This window comes from Cydia amplana, chromosome Z (genome assembly GCF_948474715.1).
Source record: "Cydia amplana chromosome Z, ilCydAmpl1.1, whole genome shotgun sequence".
NCBI classification, from domain to species: Eukaryota; Metazoa; Arthropoda; class Insecta; order Lepidoptera; family Tortricidae; genus Cydia; species Cydia amplana.
Genome location: NC_086096.1, coordinates 26340337 through 26368158, shown reverse-complemented (window position 1 = coordinate 26368158; position 27822 = coordinate 26340337). Strand labels below are relative to the sequence as shown.

Genomic DNA, 27822 nt, shown 5'->3' with positions numbered 1-27822 from the left:
AAAAACTGCGCCCCGAGATTTGTTTTCCGATAAGTCGGGTGTGCTCGGTTGCGAAAAGTGGCTACCCTCGGCTATCTTCGGCGGGGACCGCCACGAGGAGGGTTCAACCCCGCCCGAGAGCAACAGAGATAGAGGAGAGCGGTGCTGACATGGCGACGATACGAATGGATTGATGGTTTTCCTCGGAAAATTCATCCCTCAAACGACATCACTAACATGTTCAGGTAATAATAATGATAAAAATGTATAAGATAAAAAGAATGCTCGAGCGTCTTCTCCTGGAGGCAGCTTATTATTAGGCAGCAACTTATGTAATGGTAGGTATAATAAATAATGCAATATATACAGCGGGCTCAGCACGGTTCCATTCTTATCCACTATCACTAAGCCCGTCACTTTCGCACTTACATACTTGTTAGAACGTGACAGGCATGGTGATAAATGATAAAAATGCGACCGTGCTACTAGGGCAGGTATTGTTAACAAGTAAAATCCAGAGGTATTTTCCCGGACTGAGAGGAAATCAATAAATTTCTATAAATCAATATTATACCGTGCACCCCGCACCGAATATATCCTCTGCCGCCATTTCAATGATGACGGAGTATTTTTTGTGAGATATTCGAGTCGCGGAGCGAGCGCGAGTCGGTGCTCGGCGCGGCGCGGCGCGGCGGGGTTGTGGCCGTCAGTCGTCGGGTGAGCGGGGTGCGACGCAAACGCGGACTCGGACTATGGCGGAAGGGCTGATCCTCATTCCCATAAAAGGGTCGAGTTGATTGTGGTGTGGATACGTTTGGTATGTCTTCTAATATTAGTGCAGTGATATTTTATGAATAACGGCTATTATCTTGTCGTACCGTTCGAATCGATGTGAATATCATAGGTAATAATGCCATTGTGATGACGTAATGTAACGCGCTCGGCTGGGTGCGTAGTAATAATTCGAGCGCCCGTTTATACCGCGATAACGTTTGTGGTCAGCAAGCACCTGTGTATGTGGAGCAAGTAATCGTGTTTATTGCAATTCTTATATTTTGTTTTGGATTCCAATCAGATTCTGATTGGATTAGTTTAGCCATTTGTATTGTTTGGCGTGTACAATTGTATTTTTTAGAAAATATAGAATATAATGTAATGTTATTATTTTTGATGGTTCGTTGTGTTAGCCTAGTGACGTGAGCGTTTTCTGTCGGAGTGAGTCGCTCTCCGCAGCCAGGGGCGCGATTGTTTTCTCACTGGCCGCTGGCGACACGGCGACAGCGACGCGCCGTGCGCTACCCGGCCGATACCTACTCGCTACGCTGTTCTTGCCACTAGAGGCGCCCTCAATATTCATTAACTCTAAATTATTTCAAGTCTACATGTGTTTAGGGTTTAATTATAATCCACAAAAGCAAAAGTCGTTCCACGTTTTTCCAAACCTTTTGTAGAAATTACGAGTAAGTACCTATGTTATAGGTAGGTTTACGTACCTATTACCGAATCAAAACATAATATTGTTTGCCTGTCTGAATATCTATTTTCAAATAACAATACGATTTATGTACCTACTTATCTAGAGTAGGTACTTAAATCAAAATAAATAAGAAGGCAAAAAATCACGTTTGTTGTATGGGAGCCCCACTTAAATATTTATTTTATTCTGTTTTTAGTATTTGTTGTTATAGCGACAACAGAAATACATCATCTATAAAAAAAATTCAACTGTCTAGCTATCACTGTTCATGAGATACAGGCTACAGCCCGGTGACAGACAGACGGACAGTGGAGTCTTAGTAATAGGGCCCCGTTTTTACCCTTTAGGTACGGAACCCTAAAGCTTTAGCATTTTTTGAAGTAAGTAGGTACCTAAGGTACTACCTACGTAGGTAGTTACATAGGTAGTACCTACGAATACTTGCTAAATTTACATTATAAAGGGATCGAAACATTAAATAAAGTCGCCTATTTTAGTACAACCAATTACACGTTGGCATAGTATAGTTATAGTAATACATTAATAAATATCTCTAGGTACATTAGGTACCGGGTTACCTACCTACAAGAAATCTTGTGCGCACATAATCTCAGTGTAATGTTTCAGTAGGCACAGGTTCAACACTAGTAAATGCTACATTTGAAATTCAATCAGTTTATCTATAGTAGAAAGGAAAGTTGCTGAACAATACCTGAATTCAAATGTTAGGTTTAAAAAATAGTCCGGATATGGATAGTGCTCTTAATCAATTTTTTTTTAAACATGCAGATTACGTCTGCGAGCGATATTCCAAAATTTTATATTAAAGGAAAAAATGGAAAAATTACGCTTCCGGCAGACTTGAACCCGCAACCTCCGCAATCCGTGCGTTAGCTCTGCCAATTGAGCTACGGAAGCCTACCAGAATCTTGCGAATTTTTCCATTCCTTCCCTCATGCACAGTAGCACATTGTTACTGGTGAATTCTCAATGCAACTTGAGACTCCGGTGCCGTTAAAAAGATGTAATCGTCTCTCGGTAGATGTCGCTATACGCCACCCCAAAGGCGTGTATGCATGAGGGAAGGAATGGAAAAAAGTCTCAAGTTGCATTGAGAATTCACCAGTAACAATGTGCTACTGTGCATGAGGGAAGGAATGGAAAAATTCGCAAGATTCTGGTAGGCTTCCGAAGCTCAATTGGCAGAGCTAACGCACGGATTGCGGAGGTTGAGTGCTCTTAATGTACCAGACATAAACTCATAATTTCATAACTATGTTTAATATGCAGGTAGTATTTAGTACAGTGGTTCCTAACCTTTCCACTCCGGTCACTCCTATGACTAACTAGGGAACCTGATTTTACCCCTCCTCCCAATGGTAATAAAAAATAAAACGTGTACGTTTGTTGTAATGTTATATTAGGTTAGCTTATTTACCCCCGTAAAATACCAGTTTTACCCCCAGGTTAGGAATCACTGATTTAGTACCTACATCAAATTAAGTAAAAATATTTATATCCAGAGATGAAAATGGGGATTACGCTACGTTTGTTTGGAGAAGCGGCCTTCCCCGTTCCTCTTGAACACGAACACGAAAGCATGAATGTCATTTTGACAGCAGATGTACCCAGTAATAACCAATGATCGGAATAGGTAGTGCCATTTGGGGTCAATGACCTCAAACATTGTACTTAACATGGATAAGACTCGGGATTCCAAGACTCTGTCTTTAATAGGCTACATGATTAATTTTCATTTATGGTCAATCGATCGGGTTTGTTTTTAGGATCAAATGTCTGATTATGGGACCCATTACATTAAAGCAACACAAAAGTCCGAAATTATAGTCAAAGTCCGACAGTCGCACTTCACTCGCGAAACGCCCCTCACAAAAGGAAAAGTGAACGTGACGTCAAGGTCATTGAGATCCCATCTTGAAGTATGGACAAAACAAGAAAATTGCGTTTTTGTCCGTGAAATATTGCGTTTATGTATATAATAGTTGCTATAATTTTAATTTTATTTTTTTTTAATGTAAGGAATCGAATGGTACCCTTACTTTTATCGCTTTTGGAAGTTGTAAAAAAACTTAAGTTTTGAAACTTTCAGGTCCTGTATTTTTGTAACATTTCCGTATTTTATTTTAATATTCACATTATTATGATAAATTACTCATTTGCTATATATTTTACTAGATTTTGTTATAAAATTCAACATGTGTCATCATCCCTATTGAAGTAGGTAATATGAAAACCCGGGGTGAAAAGGTATATCCATACTAAGCTAACGCACCGAAGTCCCGTGAAATGGCACTACCAATTCCGATCACTGGTAATAACATATAGGTTATATCTATGGACGTCCCGTGGGACGTGCCTACCTCTATGGCGCACTTCGTTGAAGTTTTCAAGCGTATCCCCCCCCCCCCCTCGCCACACTCGCGTCAAAACTTTTTTTTCTCATTTGCCATTTTGGCGCCCTTGCCATCCGGCGCCTAGAGCGGCCGCTCCACTCGCTCTACTCTAGATCCGGCCCTGGCCATAACCCACAACTCTATCCTATTAAGCTTTCTTGGCGCTAACACGACAGCTCACCACGCCTCCAAGGCTCTTTGGCTTTCAAAGGGTTTTAATACGAGTGTAATAATAGATTTAAGCGATATTGTAAGTGTCCTGAATAAATTTATTTTCTTTCTTTCTTCTTTCTTACTTAGGCGTTCTTACATAAATGACTAGTGTGGAATTGTTTCTTTGTCATTATATAATTATATGTCTTTGTTAATATTTAGCTACCTTCATAAATTTCCATCTGAATCCTCAGCGAGGGGTTGGCAGAGTGCGTAGAAAGTTATTACCAAAACGAATATATTCCAAAATTTTTGGAAATTAGGCACCTATCTACATATGAACAACATGGAATGCCTATAGTTAAACAACGTTTTATTTTCCATTAAGTAAGTAAGTTGATCCGATATTCAACTATTTCCTTATAATAAAAACAATAGGATCGTAGGAGAATGTTACTGATGACTGCATGGTACTGTACCTAGCGAAAATCTAAATACCTAATTTTATTTTCCTCGAAAACATTTAATAAATGATAGTTACTTGTTTATTCATATTGTGCAGTAATATGATGATACGATTTAATAATATTGTCATTCCTTCGTTCCATTCCAATTTTCATATTACCGGTACCGATTTTATTTACTTCCATTCCCTACACTGTCATTCAATAGCAGTTCAATAGTAATGTATGTATTACTTAAAAATAATGTAATTGAATCTGATTGTACCTGATCCGCATATTTATTGATTAAAATTTCCGGTATTTTTGTAATAGTATAAGTACCATTATTATTATTGCATTAGTTCAGTAATTAAGTTTGCTACCTGCTTTACTTTTATTATTAACTGCACCTATGCCTATAGGTAGATCGGAGGCCGCAGAAGTAATTACGGAAAACTGCTAATATTGCCCCTAAATGGCTAGTTGTTTTTATCTCTGGGAAAACGCGCATTTTTGGGTATGTACCTAAATGCTAAATGTTTTCCGAGCAAAGCTCGGTCACCCAGATATTGATTAAAAAATGAACTGTGAAATGCGTTGGAAACACGGCTGGAAAGTCGTGTACTTAAGATATTTTTTTATAGCTAATATCGGGACATAGAATAATCTATTTAGTAAGGACGCTGAGCACGAAGAATTTCGTATATTGACCCGCCGTTTCCTATTTCTATTGCACGCGCATAAAAAATATGTTTGGTGTCTCTCTTACACTGCGGTATTGACCTCGAGATCGGAACAGGTGGGTCAATCTACGATATTATTCGTACTTAGTGTCCTTACTTTAGTTAGAAGATAACTGAGTTCAACTTCATTCATAATCATGACACAATTTAGCCATTTTATCCCTTACTCTATTTTATTTACGCTTTTACTTGTAAGTAGCTTAGCTAGTTATAGCCATAAAGACGTCATACGACCGGTCTGGCCTAGTGGGTAGTGACCCTGCCTGTGAAGCTGATGGTCCTTGGTTCGAATCCCGGCAAAGGCAATTATTTGTGTGACGAGCACAGATATTTGTTCCCGAGTCATGGGTGTTTTCTATGTATTTAAGTATTTGTATATTAATATATCGTTGTCTGAGAAACTATAACAATAACAATATTTTTATTCATAATTAAAGTTTAGCAGGAAGGTTACATTGAACCCCGCACTAGGCATGGCCTGTATCGCGGGGGTCATGATCAACACGAGTTACCAGAAATAAAATTTATAATTATACTAAACATAAGAATAGGAATTATTTAGGAAAGAGAGAGGAGTGTGTAAAGTTGTTGTGAGGAGGTAGTGAAAAGTGTGTGAATGAAATCTAAGAATGTGTGAGTGTAAAAGTTTGTACCCACAACACAAGCCTTCTTGAGCTTACCGTGGGACTTAGTCAATTTGTGTAAGAATATTTATATTTATACATTAGAAATATTGACAATTGATACCTACGTTATGTGTCAGACACGTGACGTAATACATTGCTCATTGTATATTTAACTAATCAACCAATTGCAATGCCCTATTTACTATGGATTAAACTTGATCATCTTGGTAGATGTGGTAGTGCGACTATAAAAGACATATTTTTTATAGAAATATGAAACTTATGGTAACTCATACATACGTACATACATTGTTACTCCAAAGCCAGTGCGTGTGCATACCTAGTTAGTTTGATCCAACGAAATAAACGCAATTGTACTTTCCGTACAATTGCGTTCGAGCACTTAAAATATTTAAAAAAATAAGTTAAATTTTGTACGGAAACCTCGGTGGGCGAGTCCGACTCACATTTGTCCGGTTTTTTTATTTTGTTTGTCCAACATGGGCAGATATGTTTGTTAGTTAAATATAACCGGGTTTAGCTAGTTTCGTATTCGAATTAGAATTATAGAAGAAGAATATCAATTAATAGTTAATATCTGGGTGACCGAGCTTCGCTCGGAAAACATATAAAAACTCGAAAATGCGCGTTTTCCCAGAGATAAGACCTAGCTAGCTCGATTTTTCGCCCCCGAAAATCCCCGTATAGCAAATTTCATCGAAATCGTTAGAGCCGTATCCGAGATCCCCGAAATATATATATACAAATATATTCTTGTCGAACGAGCGAGCGAAGCGAAGCGAAGTTCTTACATTCGACTTTGAACACGCGGCTGGCTAGCGGCACGTCTCGGCATTTCGATGTTTTTAAGCTGAACTGTCAGAAGATAGTTTGATACTCAATAACTTAAGTAAATTTGTTCTAATTTAAATGAAATTGGGTAAACGTGTAGTTGAGGGCATTATATTTTAGTCATTAAATTATGAGCAGGCCCGATCAAGAGGTTATTGAGCTAGAAGAGCTTAGAAGGCCAAAAAGCTGTTTGTGAGAGGTCTTGCTATTCTGGTCATTTTTTTGCAAGAAACATGGTCGAGTTTAGTATCAAATGAAAGTGCTCGACTTACACTTTTATAATATCGTTTTTAGATTTACCATTTTGAAATAATTAGCAACATAAAAATAAAATACAATAAACATAATATATGTATTTGACATTTGACAGGAAATATTTCGGCTTAGCACAGATACAGTTTATTTTAATCTCTATGGTGGTGACTTAAATCCAGGGGAGAGACAGCCGTATACGAAGCCCTTTATTCGAAAAAATAGCGCCATTTATATTACTTAACGCTAAACTTGTAAATGGCGCTTCAAAATTGATGCAAAAAAGCAAATCTTGTCAGTAGAAAAAGGCGCGAAACTCAAATTTTCTATGAGACCATATCCCTTCGTGCCTACATTTTTTCTACTGATAAGATCTGCTTGGCCAACTATATTATACATACTACTCTTTGCTTAAATCAATAAGTTAAGGGCTCCACAGACCTTGCAATAAATCCACGCGATCTTTGATCCATTGCCACCTATAGAGCGACATAAAATAGTAGAAATTAAATAAAATGGAACTCAAAAATGTCCATACTAAATTGTTGCCGTGTGTAAGCATTTTACGTCAAAAATGTGACAGTTACGCGAGCGCGAAAATGACAAGTCTGTGCAGTTACGTAGAAAGTGGCGCCCTCATTTATTTTCTATTATTTTATGTCGCACTATACGAGTACCTAAGTAGGTGCAACAAAGTCAATCGCTATATATTTTTTTGTTAACCGCGAGTTCTCAGTTCGGGGCGAACTACTAGTATATAAATAAATAAATAAACAAGAATTGCTCGTTTAAAGGTATAAGATAAGATAAGATAAGATTTGTTTTACAGGGAGGCAAAGTCGTTGTTTAACCGCTCGTCATAATATTGATACCCGAGCAAAGGAAAAATTTCAAAATTGAACCACGAGCGTGGCGAGTGGTTGGAAAAATGGAATCTTGAGCGTTGCGAGGGTTTCAAAACACGAGGGTTAAACAATTTTTTCACCACACCAATCCGAAGAAAATATTACCTGTAAGATATCAAACAAAATCAAATCCAAATGAATGTTATTAAATATGTATCCATTCAAACTCATCATTTAAAAGTAAATTCTACCAGCAAACATAAGAAAACAACTCCATTTGCATTTGATCACTTTGCTATCAGAATTGTCTTTATGAACAATCAAGAGAGCCTCTACCAGTAGGTGTGGTGTGGTGAAAACAATTATTTTATTGCAATACAAAATTTGCACTCATAACTAGTAAACTAATCCAAATAATTGATTAAAACCGTAAATATGAGTTTATTGGCCTTACATATAGGTAACAACCCAATATCGGCAACGAACCTACCAACACGTATTTTTCTTATGAGAGCATTCATAAAATTATTTGCACCTACATTACTACGCTGCAATTAAAGTATCAGATTTTTATTTAGTTAAGTTTTTTTTTATTGGTACCAATACTTACAATAAAGAACATTTCGACAGTACTTACCTCCTTTTTTGTCGGTTAGAAATAATATACAATTGTTGTTATAATTAATCACTAAGACATTTTCACATTATTATAGTTTTCACTGTTTTTCTCTTTTTTCCAGGTCCCCCTGCGCTCGTCACAAAATCTGCGGAACAGAAAATAAAAATGGATCATAAAATGTAAAAACGACTATTGTTGTTATTTTATAGAATTGTTCTTGGAACAAGAGAAAAAATACTTATGTATACATTATAGATTGTTGAAATATTAGATGAAAAATTCTAGAGGGTGAATATATTCCTAACTAAGAAGTGATTATACAGGCAAAATGGCTTCACAAAGGTTCTGCTTGAGGTGGAATAACCACCAATCGAATATGCTGTCTGTATTTGACCAACTACTTCACGCTGAGACCTTCACGGACGTTACTCTAGCAGTAGACGGCCAGCTACTAAAAGCCCACAAAATGGTACTATCAGCCTGCAGTCCGTACTTTCAGGCTCTCTTCGTCAACCATCAGGAAAAACATCCGATCGTCATTTTAAAAGACGTTCCTTATTCAGACATGAAGAGTTTATTAGATTTCATGTACCGAGGGGAAGTGAGCGTCGACCAAGAACGATTGACGGCATTCTTAAAAGTAGCCGAAAGCTTGAGAATAAAAGGACTCACTGAAGTAAACGAAGAAAAATGTGATATCCCAGCTCTTACAAATTCTTTAATTCAACAACAGCAACAAACTTCTGCCTCCGCCCACACCCCTCCACCCCAACTTCACCGAATACACCCCTACATGCAACAAAAGAGACCAGCTTCAGGCATGCCAACTGGTGGAGCACCCCCAAATTTATTAATGCCTTTGCTCGGAAATGCACTAATGCAGCCTAAAAGAAAAAGAGGCAGGCCGAGAAAATTAAGCGGCAGTTCGAGTGATGCCCTGACCACCGCTGCGAGTCCACCTGGAGAGTTCATACCCGAGTCAGCCTCCCACGCTGCTTCCAACAGGCCTGGTGATCAGTTAATTAGAGGATCGCCAGAAATGCTTGAAGTGAAAATGTCCATGGACGGTTTCAGTGCTGAGGACGGCGCAACATCGGGGGGCGAGGAGGCCGGGGAGGCGCTGCTTATCGACGAGGGCGACGACGCGCACTCCACGGACGCGCAGGTGGCAGGGAAGGACTCGGAGTCTGCAGGTACGTGTGTCTGTAACGACGTCTGCCTATTTCAATAATGTTTGTTTCCTAGGTGGCGTTCGACACCTGTTGTATAGCTCAAAATGGTTTATTGAAATAACTCTAAGTACATCTGTAATTCATAATATTATGTTCACCATCCCGAATCATACGAAGAGATACCTTGATTATTTCTGAAAACGTTAAGCGGTTATATATACTTGCATTTCTTTTGTAAATACATAATCTTCCTTTCCATTGACCTAACACTGTTTAATAACAGTTAAATTATTAATGAAAAAAGGGAAAAGCTAATGGGATATAAGCTTTGATGTAGGGAAATGTTTAAGTGAAAAAAGTGAAGTGTATTTTGATTACTTATTTACATACCTATTTAAAGTTTATCCAAAAGGGGTAAGTGATATCTATTAAATTATTTTTGACGTATTCAAGTAACAAAAATGCTTTTTCTTCTATCCAACAACAGTAACTATTGCTTGCTTTTCTGCTTTTGGGGAGAGCTATTAGAGGAATGGCCAGGGGCAACTCGGTGTGGTAATGGTTTGGGTAATATAACTTCTTCTCCTAAAATTTCTTTTTATTACATATCATTTACATAAACATGACGATAATTAAAAGGGAAAACAAACAAGGCTTATTCCCAATAGCTTTCCTTCATTAAAAGCAATTGGAAATATTTTAAGGACATCAAAATAATTCAATCTCTATAGATTCAAAACAATGTGCTGCGCCAAAATATTTCCAATCAATATCATGAATTTATGTTATAATACCATAAGAAAAAAAATCCTTTGGATTTAGAGCTGAAATTATAACATTTCAGATCCCGAAAAAGCGTCAAAAGGAGAATTACACCAGAATAATAATTCAACAAACGGACCGACCCTCTCTATCGAAAATGGATCCATTAAGCAGGAGCCCGCGGCCGACACCATCGACGGCTACAACGAACCTGTCGAGTACAAATACAACCCTGACAGGAGCCGCGATAACTCTAACTCACGGGATGACCCCATTAAAGACGCAGATGACAAAAACCGACTGGGCAGAAATTTAAAGCCAAAGAATAGTAAAAAACTACTACCCCAAATGTCAAAAATTAGAGCCCGAAACTTGTTCAATCAGCTCTCCGGCCTTTCCAACCTGAACCCCGCTCTTAACAGTTTCGACAAGTTCGCACCCGAAACCGTGCTCATGCCGGCTCTTGCCACGCAGCTGTTCGCCGCCGAGCTCGAGCAGAACACTCTGAGCCTCACCAGCAACGAGGTGGCCGACCTCGCGCAAACTAACTGGGAACATCGCATATTCCCTTCTCCTATAAGGAAAAATAATATGGCCAACTTGGCCAACTATCATGAGGAGACTAACGAATCCGTTAGGGATTACTGCATCAAAGAGGGAGAAAATGTTTTCAGATGCAAGATTTGCTCTCGAGTTTATACTCACATTAGTAACTTCTGTCGGCATTACGTCACATCTCACAAGAAGGACGTCAAAGTTTTCCCATGCCCTATTTGCTTCAAAGAGTTTACTAGAAAGGATAATATGATTGCGCATCTAAAAATAATTCATAAAAATCAATCGAACGCTAACGAGCAAATGGCTAAACAGGAGTCCTAGAAGTCGTGGCGATATTATTTAACAAACTCTTAATTTGTCCATTATTATTTGTTGGTATACAAAGATCTGAGTTGAGCACGAGCAGAGGGTTGAGTGCCTGGTCGCGCGGATACAAGCGGATATTATTATGATTAAAGTTGCATTGAGTAGGTTTTGAGCTCTAGTTTCAAATATATACATAAATCTATTTAACAGTAAGTTTGTTGATGTAGGTCGATGAAAGAGTTGTTATATTTATTATTATGTTCAAATTCATTTCTCAGAGGACTATCTTCTAAGAGATTTATGAATGTTTCTACTTATTTTACTTGTTATTTCGCACTTATGTACTTGTTACTTAATTTTATTACTTACAAAATTTCAGGGTACAAAATAATTACTCAAGGTGATCGTTTATCAAATGGTAGTCTCCTAGATAACCGCATAATGATGTGCTAACATTATTTGCAATTCTCATTGAACTGAATTAGTGTAGGTTTCTTAGTTGTTTATATTGTTCGTTTATTGAAGACGCGAATAGAATGGCGCGGTAGTAGTAGTAAGTTAGTATTTATTATGCGATGAAGCGGCTCGTCCAGAAGAGGCTACCGAGCGGACCCGCTACGCCGCGCTGCGCTCCGCTGCGCTGCGGCGTGTCGCGACCGCGACGCGACGCGGGCGCCGGTGTCCGCTCGCCGTTCTGTACAAACTCTAGAGCGCAGAGTACTAGTGGTTTCAATTATAAATTGCATTTTCATTTGACTTGCCTTATTAGTGATTTTAGATGTAAATAACGATTTGACTTCTTCGAAGTAAAACTCAACACAGGCTATGATTTTTTGTCTAGGACTTGTTAAGATTATTTTATAATAGTTTATTCAATGTTGAACGCTTTGGTTGTAAATGTAAATGTTATTCATTACAGATACATATTAGAGAAATTATTACCTATGTATGATGTGAATGAGAAAATCTATTAATAGATTTTTAAAATCTCAACAACAGCGAAATTTAGGTAGTAGACGTCACGTAGTTAAAGATTCAGTTCCTGAATATTAATTTAAGAAAAGCTTAGTAATGGCCCCAACTGTATTAACTGCGTCCGCGACGCGAGGGCACGGGCACTGCGCGTGAGTCGACGGCCTCGCGCAGCGCCGGTGGCGGCGCGGTACGAACTCTCACTAATATTTCAGTTAAGGACCAACTAGGTGCCTGCGTAGGTAAATAGCACCTACGTTTCTAGAACAACAAGTAATAATTTATTTGTCGTTAAATGTTTTATCTTTCAAAGACAATATTATGACGAAAAGAAATATATAAGAATTATCTAGATCACTAATTACACCGATTCGCAGCCGTACATAATGAAATATAAAATACCAGATGTTTTTAATGTTAACCTGTAAATATTATCATTACAACAGAAGTTGTAAAAGTGATCTAAGCAAGGTGCTTTGAAAGAAGTTAATAAATGACAGGAATCATGAGATGATTTGTATATTCTATTTTAGTAGAAATCAAATGCCTTAAATATTTGATAAGTAACAATACTTAAAATATTTAATTAAATCTAGAGGCAAAATGTAGTCTTCCATATATCGATAGCGACACTATCTCGAATCAGTCCGTAAGTAGTAAGTTGACAATATGTCGCTTCCGACGATGGTATCTTATTATTCAAGAGATGTGTACTATATTAAGCCAAGATCAGCCTTACTTAAACCAAGTGCTGATGACATTTGTGTGTGGCACAAGACTGGATATTTAACCAGGTAGAGTACCATGGTATCGATGCCCTCGTACAAATATAGTTCGAAACGCGCCCTACGCTGTCATTCCTAACCACACACCCGACGCCGATTAAATATTCACCATAATTCAATTAAAACATGGACTGCTGTACATGCATTTAAATTCGAACATGATTTCTTAATTTTCATTTTAAGGTAAAATGAAAACTACGTTTGTATTGTATGTTTAAGCATAATGGTGTATAGGTGAACCAGGATTTATTGAGGGTGCGCCATGTTGCGGAATTTCACTGGAACTAATTTTTTCATACTACACTGAATTGTCACCCTATACATGAGAATAACAGCGCCCTCTTGACAATTATCATATATTACTGGTCAGGCTATACCTACCTATTATAGTGTGGTGCATGTCGGGCATTTCGTTCGACGAAAAATTACATGTGGATTGCATAGCGACTTCACATTATTATATATTTATATACCTACCTAATATATTCCGCAATGGTTGACATCGGTGACAAATTGCATTTTTTACAATCGCTTTAGCCATGTTTTTATCCACTTGTTAATTTTCATAATTTTATTTATAATATATTTTAACTACTATTACATACTGGTTTATTGTTATTAATTTTGTGTGAACTTTTTGTGTGTTTAACTCTTACTGCTTTATTTAATCTGCACGCCAAGCGAAATATAAAGATATTTATTTTCTCAATTGAATTATTCTGATCCAAACGGTAATTTTCTCTAATTCGTTCTTGATTTTAAATTCAGAAATACGGTTCTCAGTGCTAGCCGGCTTTTCTATTCTTTAGGAGTTCAAACGTATTAACTAGAGATGCCCCGAATAGTGTTTTTTGGCCGAATACCGAATATTCGGCCCCTCTATCGGCCGAATACCGAATATTCGGCATAACATGCGAACATTTTGAGTCACAATTATTATGAAAACTGATCGCTAACAAAGCTCAACGTTAGATGACGTTAGCTAAGATATATTTTTATTGAACAGCATTAATAGAGTGAAACAAAACATGACTCATGATAAAAATAAAATGTTTTTTAAACAACAAATGCTCAAAAAATGGTCTACGTATTTAACAACTTTCCAAGAACACATTCTAAATATACCTACACAGTTTTTGGTTATTTTTATTGTGCAATTTTTCTTTTTAAGTAGGTGCAACAGATATTCGGTATTCGGCCGAATACCGAATATTCGGCAAAGTGGCCGAATAGGCCGAATACCGAATAGTTGCCGAATATTCGTGGCATCTCTAGTATTAACTATACTTGTTATTAAATCGAAAACTTATACAATATGCTTCAAAATCTATTTACTTTACTTACCTTTCTAAATGACCATTATGTAAAGGTTTTATTTATTCTTAATCGAATGTATTTTTTGCTTGCCATGCAACATTGTCACTTATGTCAACGGAAGTTTGTGTTTGTGATGAATAATAATGAAAGGCCGACATGCACCGTGTTGATCAACCACTGCGAGGGTGTCGAGTGTCGTAACTGGGCTGCCATGGCACTCATTGTTGGCAGTTGAACCTTAAATCTTAAATATCTATTACGTTTACCCTAAAAACCGAGTTTCTAGTAACATAAAGTAGGTCCAGGAAACGCTTGCCTATTAGTGTGCCTTTACTTGTACATTAAATAATAAGTTAAATATTTATTGACTATATTAGACTACTAAGAAATTTCAAAGAATGTTATGTAAAATTATTTATTTTAATTATTCAGAGTTTACAATATACTTTAAGAAGCTTCCATAGGAATTTAGAGACCATTTAGGCCCATGTAGAACAAATAACGTTGTATGTACTTATCTAACCATAAGAAATATATCATCTCATGTTTCCGACTTAATTTGGATATCGAAAATGTTTAAAGATTTTCAAATGAGCTACCTAAATTATAAAAATCGAGGCGACAAGTCTTGGTGAAATCAATATTAAGACTGTAAAAATTCTTAAAAACGAATTTAACTTACCTTTCATAAGCTTTTATACAATTTAAACGGGGCAATGTTTGAAAGGTACTTAACGGGGAAATTTATAGGTACGTAGGGTGAGGCTATCAATGAACATTAAAATCTCATACTTATGTAGTCAACCAGTGCCTAAGCTTACAAACCTTATTCGAAATTTATTATCTAATTTATGGTTCTTGTCCTAATTCGTTAAGATTTTTTATTTTATTAATTAATAGATTAATATTTACGACGTCGATTGGATGTTATTTATTACATATTATAATATCATCAATTGGTGCTAATTATGCTTAAGAAATGTTACATCTGATGTAACATTCAAAAGAAATTTCCGTATATTATTTACGTATAAAATTATTGGATGTCTTTTTCGTTAACGTTGTTATTTTAATGAATATATATATATATATATCTTATTTCAGTTGTCGTCAGAATGCATTCACACAGTGCTAGAAATGAAATTTTGTATCAAACGAGACCCGTTCGCAAGAACAGCTCGATTCAGTCATAATAATGTGTGTGAATATTAAAATAACTACACTTGTATTTAGTTACTCGGAACAAGTAATAGTAAACTTAGGTAAGACTAAATGCAGTACCTACCACTGTTGTTAGATGACACATATTCGATACTGTAATGTTGATTATCACCTCCCTAAAGCAATAATTACTTAGAATTATACATACAATTTAAATGATAACCACTTACAAGATTCATGAAACATATTGATTGACATTAAACACTTACAATAGGATTCTTAAACTTATCGGAAACTAACAATGATGTTACATTAAAACACAATAAGCTTAGAGTAGACGGCATTCTATAGAGTACGTATTGAGAAACATATTTACTGGAATATATATTCAAACTAGAAAAAGCTCTCTGTTCAAAATGTGTGTAGTGTTGATGTGAATCGGTCGCTACAGATTAGGGTTCTATTTAATTTCTCCGTGTGTGCAGGGGGCCTAGCCAAGCAGATTGTCACCTTGGCTAGGCATCCTGTATTCGCCAAACTTAAAGCATCGTAATGGATTCAGTCGTCCATTTTACGCGCGTGCTTGCTTTTTTCCGTAAAAGTGGACGGTACACATTTTAATCTCTAACTATCTACTTACATCAAAGTATCAAACTAAATATTAATTAAAACACCTGCGCCTGCGCAATACTAGTGACGGCATCTAGAGAAGTTCTGTACGTTCGTACGTATAGGTATTAGGTATCATTTAAATTACATACATAATTTCTATAAAATGATGTAATTGGAACAAAAGATTTATAACGAACTCGATAAAAATCCGTCCAAATTGATGTTAGGACGCCATACTCATATATCTCATAATGACAGATATTAGGTATTCATTGTTGAATCAATTTGTAATTATTCTTTTTTTTATAGTTGCGTAAATAAAAGGAGTGTTGCGGCCGTCGGATCTTTATGATTCACAAGTAACCGATAAATATGTTTCTCAATTTTTATGGGCCACAGTTGTTGTCATACGGCGTACGTACTTACCTACATAAAACTTAAATATTAACTGTTCGTGATATAAATTTACTTCACACAACTACATACATATTATTATATTATGGTAATCGTAGTTTTTAGCCAAAAGAAAATTTTAACAGTTTTTTTTTTATTTGCACTTAGACAATAGCCAATGCAAAGAGTAATGTTTAGAGACATTTTAGAATGAAAGTTACACGACATAGCATTATTTGTTAAAGAAGGAATAAATATATAAGGTGTTAATTACTATTTTTAGAATCTTTAAAGAAAGTAATAAAGTTACAGCAAAATGTATGAATCTTTTCAATTAATGTTATAACTTTGTTTTGTTTCATTTGTTGTTGTTAATTTAATTCAACCTTTTTATTTAAAATTTTTCAATGTTGGTAATATCGAAATATAACTTATTGTGATTTTTCCTTAGAGTTCTTGTCATATAAGAAACGAAGTGAAATACTACATTCACGCATTATTATTGACTTTCATGTGCACGTCTATAATTGATAAAGTTTATGTTTAGTAAAATACGTTTCATGGGACGTGGCGGGTCCTTGGTACCTGGTTGTAGTCGAGAGTGTCGCGCGTACGCGTACAGCGTGACACTGTATCAGCAGGTTAATTGTGAAACCTAGTACCATTTGAGCTTTTAGTGTTATTTTGAAAACGGGTCGATCGTCCCGACATTGGTTATTTCACAATTAGCCTGCCCCACCCCACGTCGTGAATCGTGATGTCTACTTCAACACAGACACGGACTTCTACATGTCCTAAATCGTTATTACAATAATTATTACTATTTAATATTATGTAGTAGCAAAGTAACAACACGGGTTATTAGTAAAACATAGATTAAAAGTTAAGTTATTTATATTATAATTAGAGGTAAATAGTGTTGTTAACATTTGAGTGAATTTCAATACTTAGAAAGCTTTATTAGTCAGGAAAGTTACGAAGAGAGGACTGTTCAGGTATGTGATCACGTTGATACTACGTCTACTCTCTGTTCGTAGCGGCGTGGCGGACCCTAGTGCTAGTGCTAGATCACTTCGTTCAGTTCGCTTTCTATGTTGCTCAAACTGACACTATGTGACAAAGTATTTTGTTTCAGTACAAATTATTGCTTTGTTTGTTTTTTGTTGATCCTGTAGAAAATATTGCAACTTTTCCATGAGGCTAATTATTCCTGCTCATTTTTTTCGACGGTAATATTTTGAATTTTAATTTCATTACCATATAAACAGGGCAGCTATTTTCTAGAGTCTGTAAGCTAACACCAATGGTACAATTTATATTATTTTTACATCTCTGAGCCCACCTTATGTGATCTTAAGAACTAGTTTACCGAAGTGTTATTTTTATACGACATACAACTGTACTTGCCGAAATAGTTCCAAATGCAACCACTTGAGTCCTATTATATCATAGAGAATTCTGTTCTTTTTTGTTATATCATATTAATTTATTATTTTAGATTACGAGTAACTTAAATAGATTAGGCAGTTTGACTTTTTCGTAAGTTTATTACAATTTTCAAATATGTATTTAATGTTTCTTTATTTTGTTTTGGATATAAAAATGTATTGTTAGCCATCATAATTTGTTGGACTGATATTTTTGTCGTAAAGTAGAACTGTTCGTTTTACTTGACATGTTGTGACCCATTGTTTATTTTATTTCCAAATTTATTTTTCAATTGGTTGTAAGTAGTTGTATTTTTTTCGGTTATCATGAACAAATTTTTGACGGGGGCCGATTTTTTAATTTCGACCACTCGATTTCATGTATTTCGTTCAGTAATATCTCCACTTACTAGGAATATAAATTCTACTAATAGAATTGAGAACGAGTGGTCGATACCACTCGATTTCAAATTTATATCACTCTTATTTCAAAATTATCATTTCACCGGTTTCCATCGATTTTCGAGTGACGAAATCGAGCGATCGAAATTCAAAAATCGGCCCCCTGATACTGAACTATAAGTATAGTCTATTAATTATGTCAAAGTTAAATTGAAATGGTGCTAAAACAGTAAGCATAAAACTTGTTCATGAAGTATATCCCCTAATGTTCATTGTCTTTTTTTATTAAAAACTTATGGTAATTAATTTCGACAATCAATTTGAACAAATAAAGGTTTATATATTTTCGCCATTTGTTTTTTTTAATCATTATCTTAGTGCACATTTAGTTATCGCAAGGCACGCGCTTTTTGTTCTAAAGAAAGTATCCGTTACAGTATTTGTTCTATAATCGTTGTATATTCATACTTATTGTATTAATATTGACAATAATATATTTTCAGGGCGGGCATCTCCAGATTCAGAACATAAAGATGTAAGGTATGTCCATTCTCCGACGAACGACGGGCACGGAAAGATCCGCGTGAACCCGGCCACGCAGACGGCGTCGACGTCGGGCGACGGCGCGTACGCCGAGCCGCTCAACAACAACCAGGCGCGGCCCGCCGTGCGACGCCGCATCCGCCGCCGCGCCAATTCCGCCTCCAACGACCCCGCCGAGCAACTCACCGAGATGTCCGTCAGAGGGCTCAATCTTTTTAGATACGCTTCCGTTAACGAAGGGGTGTACCAATGCACCGAATGTGCCAAGGAGAACATACAAAAAACTTTCAAAAATAAGTATTCATTCCAGAGGCACGCTTTCCTTTACCACGAAGGGCAGCAGAGAAAAGTGTTTCCGTGTCCCGTCTGTTGCAAAGAATTCTCTAGACCGGACAAGATGAAAAACCATATGAAGACCACCCACGATTGTTACGTGCCAAAAGACTGCGTGTATCCGCCGAATGCGTACTTCATGTTGCCGGGGATGGAGGCGCAGCTGCCGCCCGGCATCAAGCTGGAGGCACTGGGCGGTGCGCCGCACTCGTCGCCCGACCCCGCGCAGGTCTGACGCGCACGCTACTCCCCCCCCCCCCCCCCCCTCCCGCACACCCAGCGAGCGCCGTGCGAATACCTACTGATACTGAGCGCATTTAATCCATCTTTTTATCTCGGCTAAGTATTAACATTACGTATCTATCAATTCCACATAAATTTTCATTATGCCTCGAAAATCAATTTTCACATAGGTAGTTTCCTAATGTTTTGATTATATATGTATAAGAAATTCAGAGTTCAATAGAAGTAGTTATTTATTCTATTTTTTGAGTAAAATTTTAATGTACACTTTTACTAAGTGCATTACTTACTTGACTAAACTTTGTTTTCCAATCATACTGTTATGCATTTAATATCTAATGTTCGTTACATAAAGATTATACTTGTTAAAAATTACGGTTGTGCAAATTATTAGTAGACAATAATTGTTTGAGGCCAGTTTCGCAATAATAGCAAAAGCGAGTTATTGTAAAAATAAATGTGTAAGTAAATAGCATTATGTAATGGGTGCTGTACAAGTCTGATTCGTGCCTTCCATGCATGCAGTTCTGCAACCACACACTGATGCGAACATTCCATGTTCGGTCAGTGTCGTAGCTCTGGAATATATAAGTACTAGGTATGATACCGTAAGACATAACCAAAGACTGTAATTTACATTTTAAACTGTTTTCACAATAGCAATTTAACTGATCGCGATCTAGTTGAGTCTGAAATCAGAATATTATCTCGAGAGTACAATGAAGGCTGGCCATGGAACAACACGTGGGAGAAACATTTTGTTAGGTACGTACAATACCACTATGACTGTCTTCAATGTACACCCGAATTAACATTTCAATAAGTAGACGTAGTTATACTTATATAATAAAATATGTATATATACATGTGACATTTAAATAGAGTTATAATCTGATATAGATGCCAAGCATGTGTAGCGAATGCCTAATTCAGTATAATTTTACAGTGTAGGTATGTAATATTGACAGAAACTAACAGATGAAACGAAAGATGGATTATCTATGGACTGTAAGTGCCTTGATGCCTAGAGTTATAGCGAGCGGAAGATATCACTTTTGTCGCAATAGATTATGATTGTTTAATAATTACTATTCGTACTCTACATTTTTATCTAATAAAGACTTATTATGTAGAAGATTTTTATTATGTAAATGTTTAACTATATTAGTGAGTCTACTGTTGATAAAATAACTGTAATTAAGCATCTTTGCAAGAGTTATATATTTTTAGATTTATCCATTAATACCGACCTAAGTAGTTAGGTACACAAGTAAATTGATGATAGTGCCATAGCACAAATGATAAATGTTGTATATTAGGAATGTTTCCAATTCTTATGAGTATTCCCTTTTAACGATTAGTAAGGTAGATAGGACCGAGGCGCGCGCGCCGCACCGCACCGCACCGCACCGCGTCGCAGGCCGCGCCGCCGCGCCGCCCGGGCGACAATCACCAGTTCTTCCATTAATAAGGAAAATCTAATGTAAAAGTTAAAATAATAATGTTACGACTAATCTCCATTCTAATTTTAAGTTCTTGTTGTGGAAAGATGATTAAAGTACGTGCGATTATTAGTTAAGAACTTTAAACTGATTAATATTGTATACTTTAAAGATGTTAGTTACAAATTGAGTTTTCGTATTTTAATAATTAGCGCACAAGTTTAATATAGCTTATGTTAAGTTTATCATAGAGTTTGATAGGTCACGTTTCTTGTATATAATTAATGGTATATTTAGTTGCAGTAGTTTAATAATCACCAAGAGGTATTAAACGCGAGGCAGACGCGGCTGCCGCGCAGGCGCACTAGGTACAACGCACCGACAAACAAAACACTCATTTGGACTTTTCAATTCTTCTCGTTATTTTTTTTTCTATTATCTTTTTCCACTACACATATTTTGCTTTTGGTTAATCTTACTTACTAAAATATACTTAACAGTGCGGTGGAGTGTTTCTCTTCTTTTGTAGTATTTTATTTTGTGATATTAGTGCTAACTAAGTTAGCTTTCCTGTTCATTGTTGAGTTATTATATTTCTTATCTTTCACCTTAATTCATGCTGCAAGGCAGCGAAAATTTTTAATTCGACAAAACAATTATAAGTTTTTGATAGTACCTAAGTATTATATACCTGCAAACTAATGATTTGACGAATATTATGACAATATCGACAATCCTATAAATTAGGTACGTTTCTAGTGAAGAATTATAGAGGGTAGTAGTAGCGGTACACTGTAAAGCAAATAGGACACTTAGAGATTGATCGTCTTTTGCTTAAAGATATCACTGTCAGATTAGGTATAAAATCTACTGGAATACCTTATTTATGTCTGTTTTACTATTTTCGTTGTTTTCATTACCTACTATTGAACCTATAAGAAAACCCATAAAAATTAAAAATATGTAAAAGTGAACTGACACTTCGGTATAACATTATAGTATAAGGAGATTTCGGTTAATTTTATATAATAACAATTCAAAAATGTACCTAAGTACAAAATAATATTCTAAACAATAGATATTACATATATTCATAGTGACATGCATATTTAACATAAATAAGTTCAAGTACCTATTTTTTTCAAGATCTGTTTTTAGACATACCTATTGTATACCTATATAATTTATCAACTCTCCATGAAGAAATCTATGCAATTTGCAGCATACGTACGAGTATAAATACCCGGTATGTATTAAGTTACAAAATGAAGATCGTCGGTGAAAGTTATTTTTTTACGAGTTAAGTGCAATTTATATTAGAGTGTTGATTTGTTTTCTATATTCTATTGATTTTAGTTTACTAATGTGCTGACCAGAATTTTAACAGTATATTTGACCGCTTGTTCAGAATATAGCTACCTAATGTAACTACATAATACATACTATCTCCTCCTAAATTACTTATTATTTACATATGTTTATAAAATATATCTATTGTTAGATTACCTTTTAAAAAAGGATTTCTTGTGCATTAGTTTTAATTAATTATGATTTGGGCCATATCCTAATAAAAGGAAAACAATAAGTTTATATAGGTACATCTTTACCTATTTTTGAGCCAGTTAATGAATCCAACTTGGAGCAAAAAGCTATCTCCTTTTTATGTGGCGTAGTCGTATATGTTAAATTAAGTAAACCTCATTTACCAAAAAGTAAGAAAAGTTTTATTATTGCAACCAACTCCCAGGTTCGACAGACAGGTGCCACATGTCCCCAGATAACCTCACAATATTGTAGCATACATAATGTACCCAACCATACCCTACTTTAAAATCAGTTTAAGTAGCCTACGGACCTTCGAATGGCATGTCCGCTACATTTAAATAGATAGGTAGGTGTATCTAAGAATCGTTTAAAAATTTCAAAGCTTTAACGATAAAAAATGATGTAAATTAAACAAATGTTTATTTTATTGTAACAAGAATTCTAAAATAGTTTTTTTATTATAACAAAAATATAACGATTTTACCATCGTGAACGCGTTAAATAGCGCGAATACATGTAACACTACAAGTAATCCAAATAAAATATAAACAATATGACTTGTTTTATTATTCCTTTATTTACGTAGGTATATTTGATTTACATTAAAAGAGATTACAAGATTAATGGCTACGTGCGTCTACAGGAGAGACGGCCGGGGCGGGCCAGATCAAATGCTTATCTTAAAAGATCTTATTTCAGGAAGGTGTACTCAAGGACAAAGGTATATAATGTTTCCGCGGGAGTTATGGATTGTGAAAAAAGAAGCTATAACTCCCTAGGGAAATATAGCTTTTTATTTTATTATGTCACTAATTTATACGTACCAAATAAGTAATATTTGATTTACTTTTAAAATACCGACGTTTATAATTTAATGTTTATGTTTGAAAATACTTTCATCATCATCTTCCTCGCGTTGTCCCGGCATTTTGCCACGGCTCATGGGAGCCTGGGGTCCGCTTGGCAACTAATCCCAGTAATTGGCGTGGGCACTAGTTTTTACGGAAGCGACTGCCATCTGACCTTCCAACCCAGAGGGTAAACTAGGCCCGTATTGGGATTAGTCCGGTTTCCTCACGATGTTTTCCTTCACCGAAAAGCGAACTGGTAAATATTAAATGATATTTCGTACATAAGTTCCGAAAAACTCATTGGTATGAGCCGGGGTTCGAACCCGCGACCTCCGGATTGCAAGTCGCATGCCCTTACCGCTAGGCCACCAGCGCTTTTTTTTTGTTTGAAAGGAAAAATGTTTGTAAATACTTTAATCGATTAATTAGTAGCTGTTTAATATACATATTTTTACACAATTTTCAATCGTGGCTAAATGCCGGAAGGCTCTGTGCTTTCGATGTCTTGACATTATGGCGGACGAATGTTTGTATGTAATGTCACCGCATTTAAGAACTTCCACTTATAGTTGCACCATGTACTTATATGTAGACTAATAAGTATACCTACTACTGTGTCGAAGCGTAAAGCGCAACTAGTCCGGTTACATTCATACCTATACTTAAGTAGGTACTATATAGTGTGTCATTTCGAACTGAAATCTGTGTTTTTGCAATAAGCAATAACAAACCCCTATACAACAGGCTTTGATCTTGGACTGTCTAGAACACAAAATGACTAGTGTAATATTTTGCCTATATCTCTTTTAGTCTACATCGCAAACGGTCTAGAACACAAAATGACCACATATAGGTAGGTTAGGTTCGTTAGGTATCTTCAAATGGCCGAAGGCCAAACCGCACAGAAATAGGAGCCCCGCGGCAGCGGGGCTCCGTCGACATCGCTAACGTAAAGATAAATAGACGAAATGTAGGTAAATAAAGGTCTAAATAATTGTAGTCATTTTGTGTTAGACCGTTTGCGATGTAGACTAAAAGGGATATAGGCAAAATATTACACTAGTCATTTTGTGTTCTAAACAGTCCGAGACCAACCCTACAACAGACTTGGTCTACATATTTTGACCTACAATATCTAATCTATTCTATTAATTAATAAACACTACTCTGTGCTTATTTGTATTTCGTATTAAGTTATAGAGCAGAAAACTTTCTATTGTACTAAACGCCAGTTACATCGGCGCTGCCAATTTGCTCAAAAATATCTGAACACGCACTCTAATGTCTCGATAATATATTCGATATATCTCACGGCGACTGTACCTACCAACACAGAAACTAATCTTAAACAGTTGGTTAATTCTAAATATGTGTCAATTACAGATTTCCAGTTTAGCTACGATGAGAATGGCGACAGCAATGGCATGCCGGTAATAACTTTAGAAGTAATGTCAGACTGCTCCAACATCGAGCTCTGTCCCGACGGCAACTCCAGCGATGCGCCCTCCAGCGCGCCCGATCCCGACTCGCAAGATCCCGCTCTTCACTTTTTAACTATTAAAAAATGTCAATCTGAAGACATTTCTGACAATGAAAACTTAGATGACAAGGAACAAGAGGCAAATGAAAACTCAAAGTCCAGAAACGAGCTCCTGGAGTACATGACCCGGAACGACGGCAGCGTAGTGTGCAAGCTGTGCGGCGAGATCCTGCAAAGCCGGACGCATTGGTACAGACACAAATACAAACGCCATGTCATCCAGCCGTTGAATCCAGCGCCACTCTTCCAATGTGAACAATGTCTCGTGTTCTTTAAAAGCAGGAAAGGTAGTACTTATTATTCATTACTACTACTTAGACTTATTTTTCGCTAGTCACCGTGTCTATCAATTGCACGGCAGGTCTTAGCGTCAAATATAAAGGATGTATTCATACATAACTGTCAAAAATCAATTATAATAGACGACAAAAATTAAAAATGGATACTTAGGTTTATTATACCTTTAATAGGTAGTATTTAAAATTGCTGTAGAGAAATCACCCCGGTTAGAAATTCATATAATGGACCCCCGCGACTGTGAGCCTACGTAATGCAAAATTTTGCCATGATCAGTAGTCAGTTATCCAAAAAATATATAAATAAGATGTTCTGTCTTTCTAGGCTACATCGGGCACCTATCAAGCAGACATAGTGAAATTGTGACCGAGCCAAGTCCCGTGATAACCAGAACGGTGTCCGAGGCACCGGAGAAGCAGCCGCCGGTCCCCGTCGTAGTGAAGCGCGAGCCGGACGCCGAGCCTGCCTCGCCCCCCGCCCACCCCGCCTACCAAGCCCCTCTTAAACAAGTCTCGACTAAAACTGAAGCAAAGAGATCAAATAAGGTTAACAAAGGTCAGTACTACATTGAAGTTACTTTATAAATAAAATTTTGGCAAAAATTTAATTTTTGGTACAAGCTTATATCGCTGACTGTACTTTTCTTACGACAGACAACTAATACTCATCGAGACAATTCTAAAAACCCCTAACACAATTAGGTTGCGTTGTTTCATCACAGAGTTCCTAAGGCCACCTCCTGTCTCCATCATCAGATCTCGACAGTACCATATTATTGCATCAGAACTACATACAGCTGCCAATTTTCATGACGCTACGATTCTTAGAAGATGGTTAAATTAGTTACCTTATATTCCATTACATTTTAGTTACATACAGGTCGACCGAATAAAAGCTTGTTAATATGAAATTTTTTTGCACAAATAAGCGCCGATTTTTCTTCGATTCATAAAATAATATATTTATTAGAGCATATTATTGACGACATTTTAGTCTACAATCAGTAAAAAGTGAAATCGAACAAAATATAATAAAAACAATAGTGGGTATTTTGTGCAACAGGTACATAATTATGTACAATATTTTTCCTAAGACAGGGGCAAACACCTAAATGACCTAAAATTATAAATAAAATTAAAGCAAATATCAGGTATACATAGAAACTAATCTTTTAAACATGCCGGACAAAACCAGGTCATACTCGAATATATGGCTATGAAGGCATGTATTCCCCTATAGCTAGCAATTCATATTTTCTTTTATATACGCAAAGAGACAGGTACGGGCTGAAAAACAGCGCTGTGCAGTCACCTGACTCGCGGCACAAGCTGAGTCCCGAGCCTATTGTCGCACTTAAATAGTAGGTATTTATATGTTAACAAATAGTTCTAAATGTTATACCTATTAGATAAGTAGTTATTAATAGATGTATGTATGGATGTAGACGGCCTCCGTAGCCTAGTCGGTAGTGACCCTGCCTACGAAGCTGGAGGTCCCGGGTTCGAATCCCGGTAAGGGCATTTATTTGTGTGTTCATCACAAATATTTGTTCCTTAGTTATGGATGTTGTCTATGTATTTAAGTACTTATATGTATCTATATATTATATATATATCGTCGTCTAGTACCCACAACACAAGCCTTATGAGCTTACCGTGGGACTAGGTCGACTTGTGTAAGATTGTCCCATAATATTTATTTTATTTATTTATTTATTTATGTATACTTATCGCTACTTTACTGCTGCTGTAATTAATGCTTATTGCCCTTATAGGGTGGTTGACTGTCAGGTCAAATCAAGTTCTTTTTTTTTTCTCGAACTGTCGGAACGGTTAGATACTAGTGTATATGAAACGCACACACGACGTCACGTTCAAATTAACTCCTCCTTCTACATAGTTATAATTAAACATATATATATTTATACAGTCAGCAACCCTATTGGACTTATGTGCTTATTGTGTCTTTTTTCTTTTTCCTTGTTTGTTTTATTTTATTACTGTGTTTTGCGACAATAAATGACTTTTTATTTTATTTTTTATTTATTTATATATTGAACCTATTTATTGTGATCGTTGAGTGTCAACATCTTGATAAATGATGTGGCTTGTGTAGAGTAAGGTCTGCGAATAAGCATAAGAATTGACATTTCAGACAATCGAAATAAAGGAGATTGGGAAGAGAAGCGGTATAGAGAGGAGAAGTTGGTGGCAGACATTATAGATCGCGTGAAGAGAGAATGCGAAGCGCAGGGGGGCAACGGCGGCGCGCGGCGCGGCTACACGCGGCGCACCACCGTGATGCACACGTAGCACTCCCGCGCCCGGCCCGCCTCAACGCCGCCCTCCACGTAAACCTGCTGCTGTCATCTGGGGCCTACAGCGAAAATCGAAAATCGCGGGAATCTTTCTCTTTTACTCCAATGAAGGCGTAATTAGAGTGACAGAGAATGACGCCCGCAATTTGCGAACTTCGATTTTCACGGTTATAGCCCTGTTTAGGGCTGATTTAGACGGCGCGCGAACTCGCATGCGATTGTAGTTGTAGTTACATTGCGGACTGTTGGTTACGTCCATTTCAACCGACCGATCGAAACCCGCAATGTAATGAAACTCGCATGAGAGTTCTCGCATCGTCTAAATGAGCCCACGCTCATGTCAGTACGGTTGCCGTAGCTGATTTTGTTGAAAGGAACGCCGCCGACTGTCATCGTCTACAATCCCTTTAGACATGCTTTAGACACTAGTTTGAATAGGGC

At 36.6% G+C, this 27822-nt stretch overlaps 1 protein-coding gene across 4 annotated transcripts; it reads left to right on the top strand.

Annotated features, from left to right (window-relative positions):
• LOC134661384 (protein tramtrack, alpha isoform) lies at nt 1-27391 on the top strand. Of its 4 annotated transcripts, XM_063517444.1 has the most exons (5): nt 638-796; nt 8525-9596; nt 24611-25054; nt 25389-25619; nt 27219-27391. In XM_063517444.1, the coding sequence occupies exons 2-5, from the start codon at nt 8732-8734 to the stop codon at nt 27374-27376; spliced, it is 1698 nt and encodes a 565-aa protein (XP_063373514.1). In that variant the 5' UTR covers nt 638-796; nt 8525-8731; the 3' UTR covers nt 27377-27391. The 4 variants fall into 4 exon arrangements, with proteins under 4 accessions (XP_063373512.1, XP_063373514.1, XP_063373513.1 ...); XM_063517442.1 differs by lacking the exons at nt 638-796; nt 24611-25054; nt 25389-25619; nt 27219-27391 and adding exons at nt 1-224; nt 10420-11383; XM_063517443.1 differs by lacking the exons at nt 24611-25054; nt 25389-25619; nt 27219-27391 and adding an exon at nt 18774-20009 and having other exon boundaries at nt 639-796.
• Nucleotides 27392-27822: the final 431 nt, after the last annotated feature.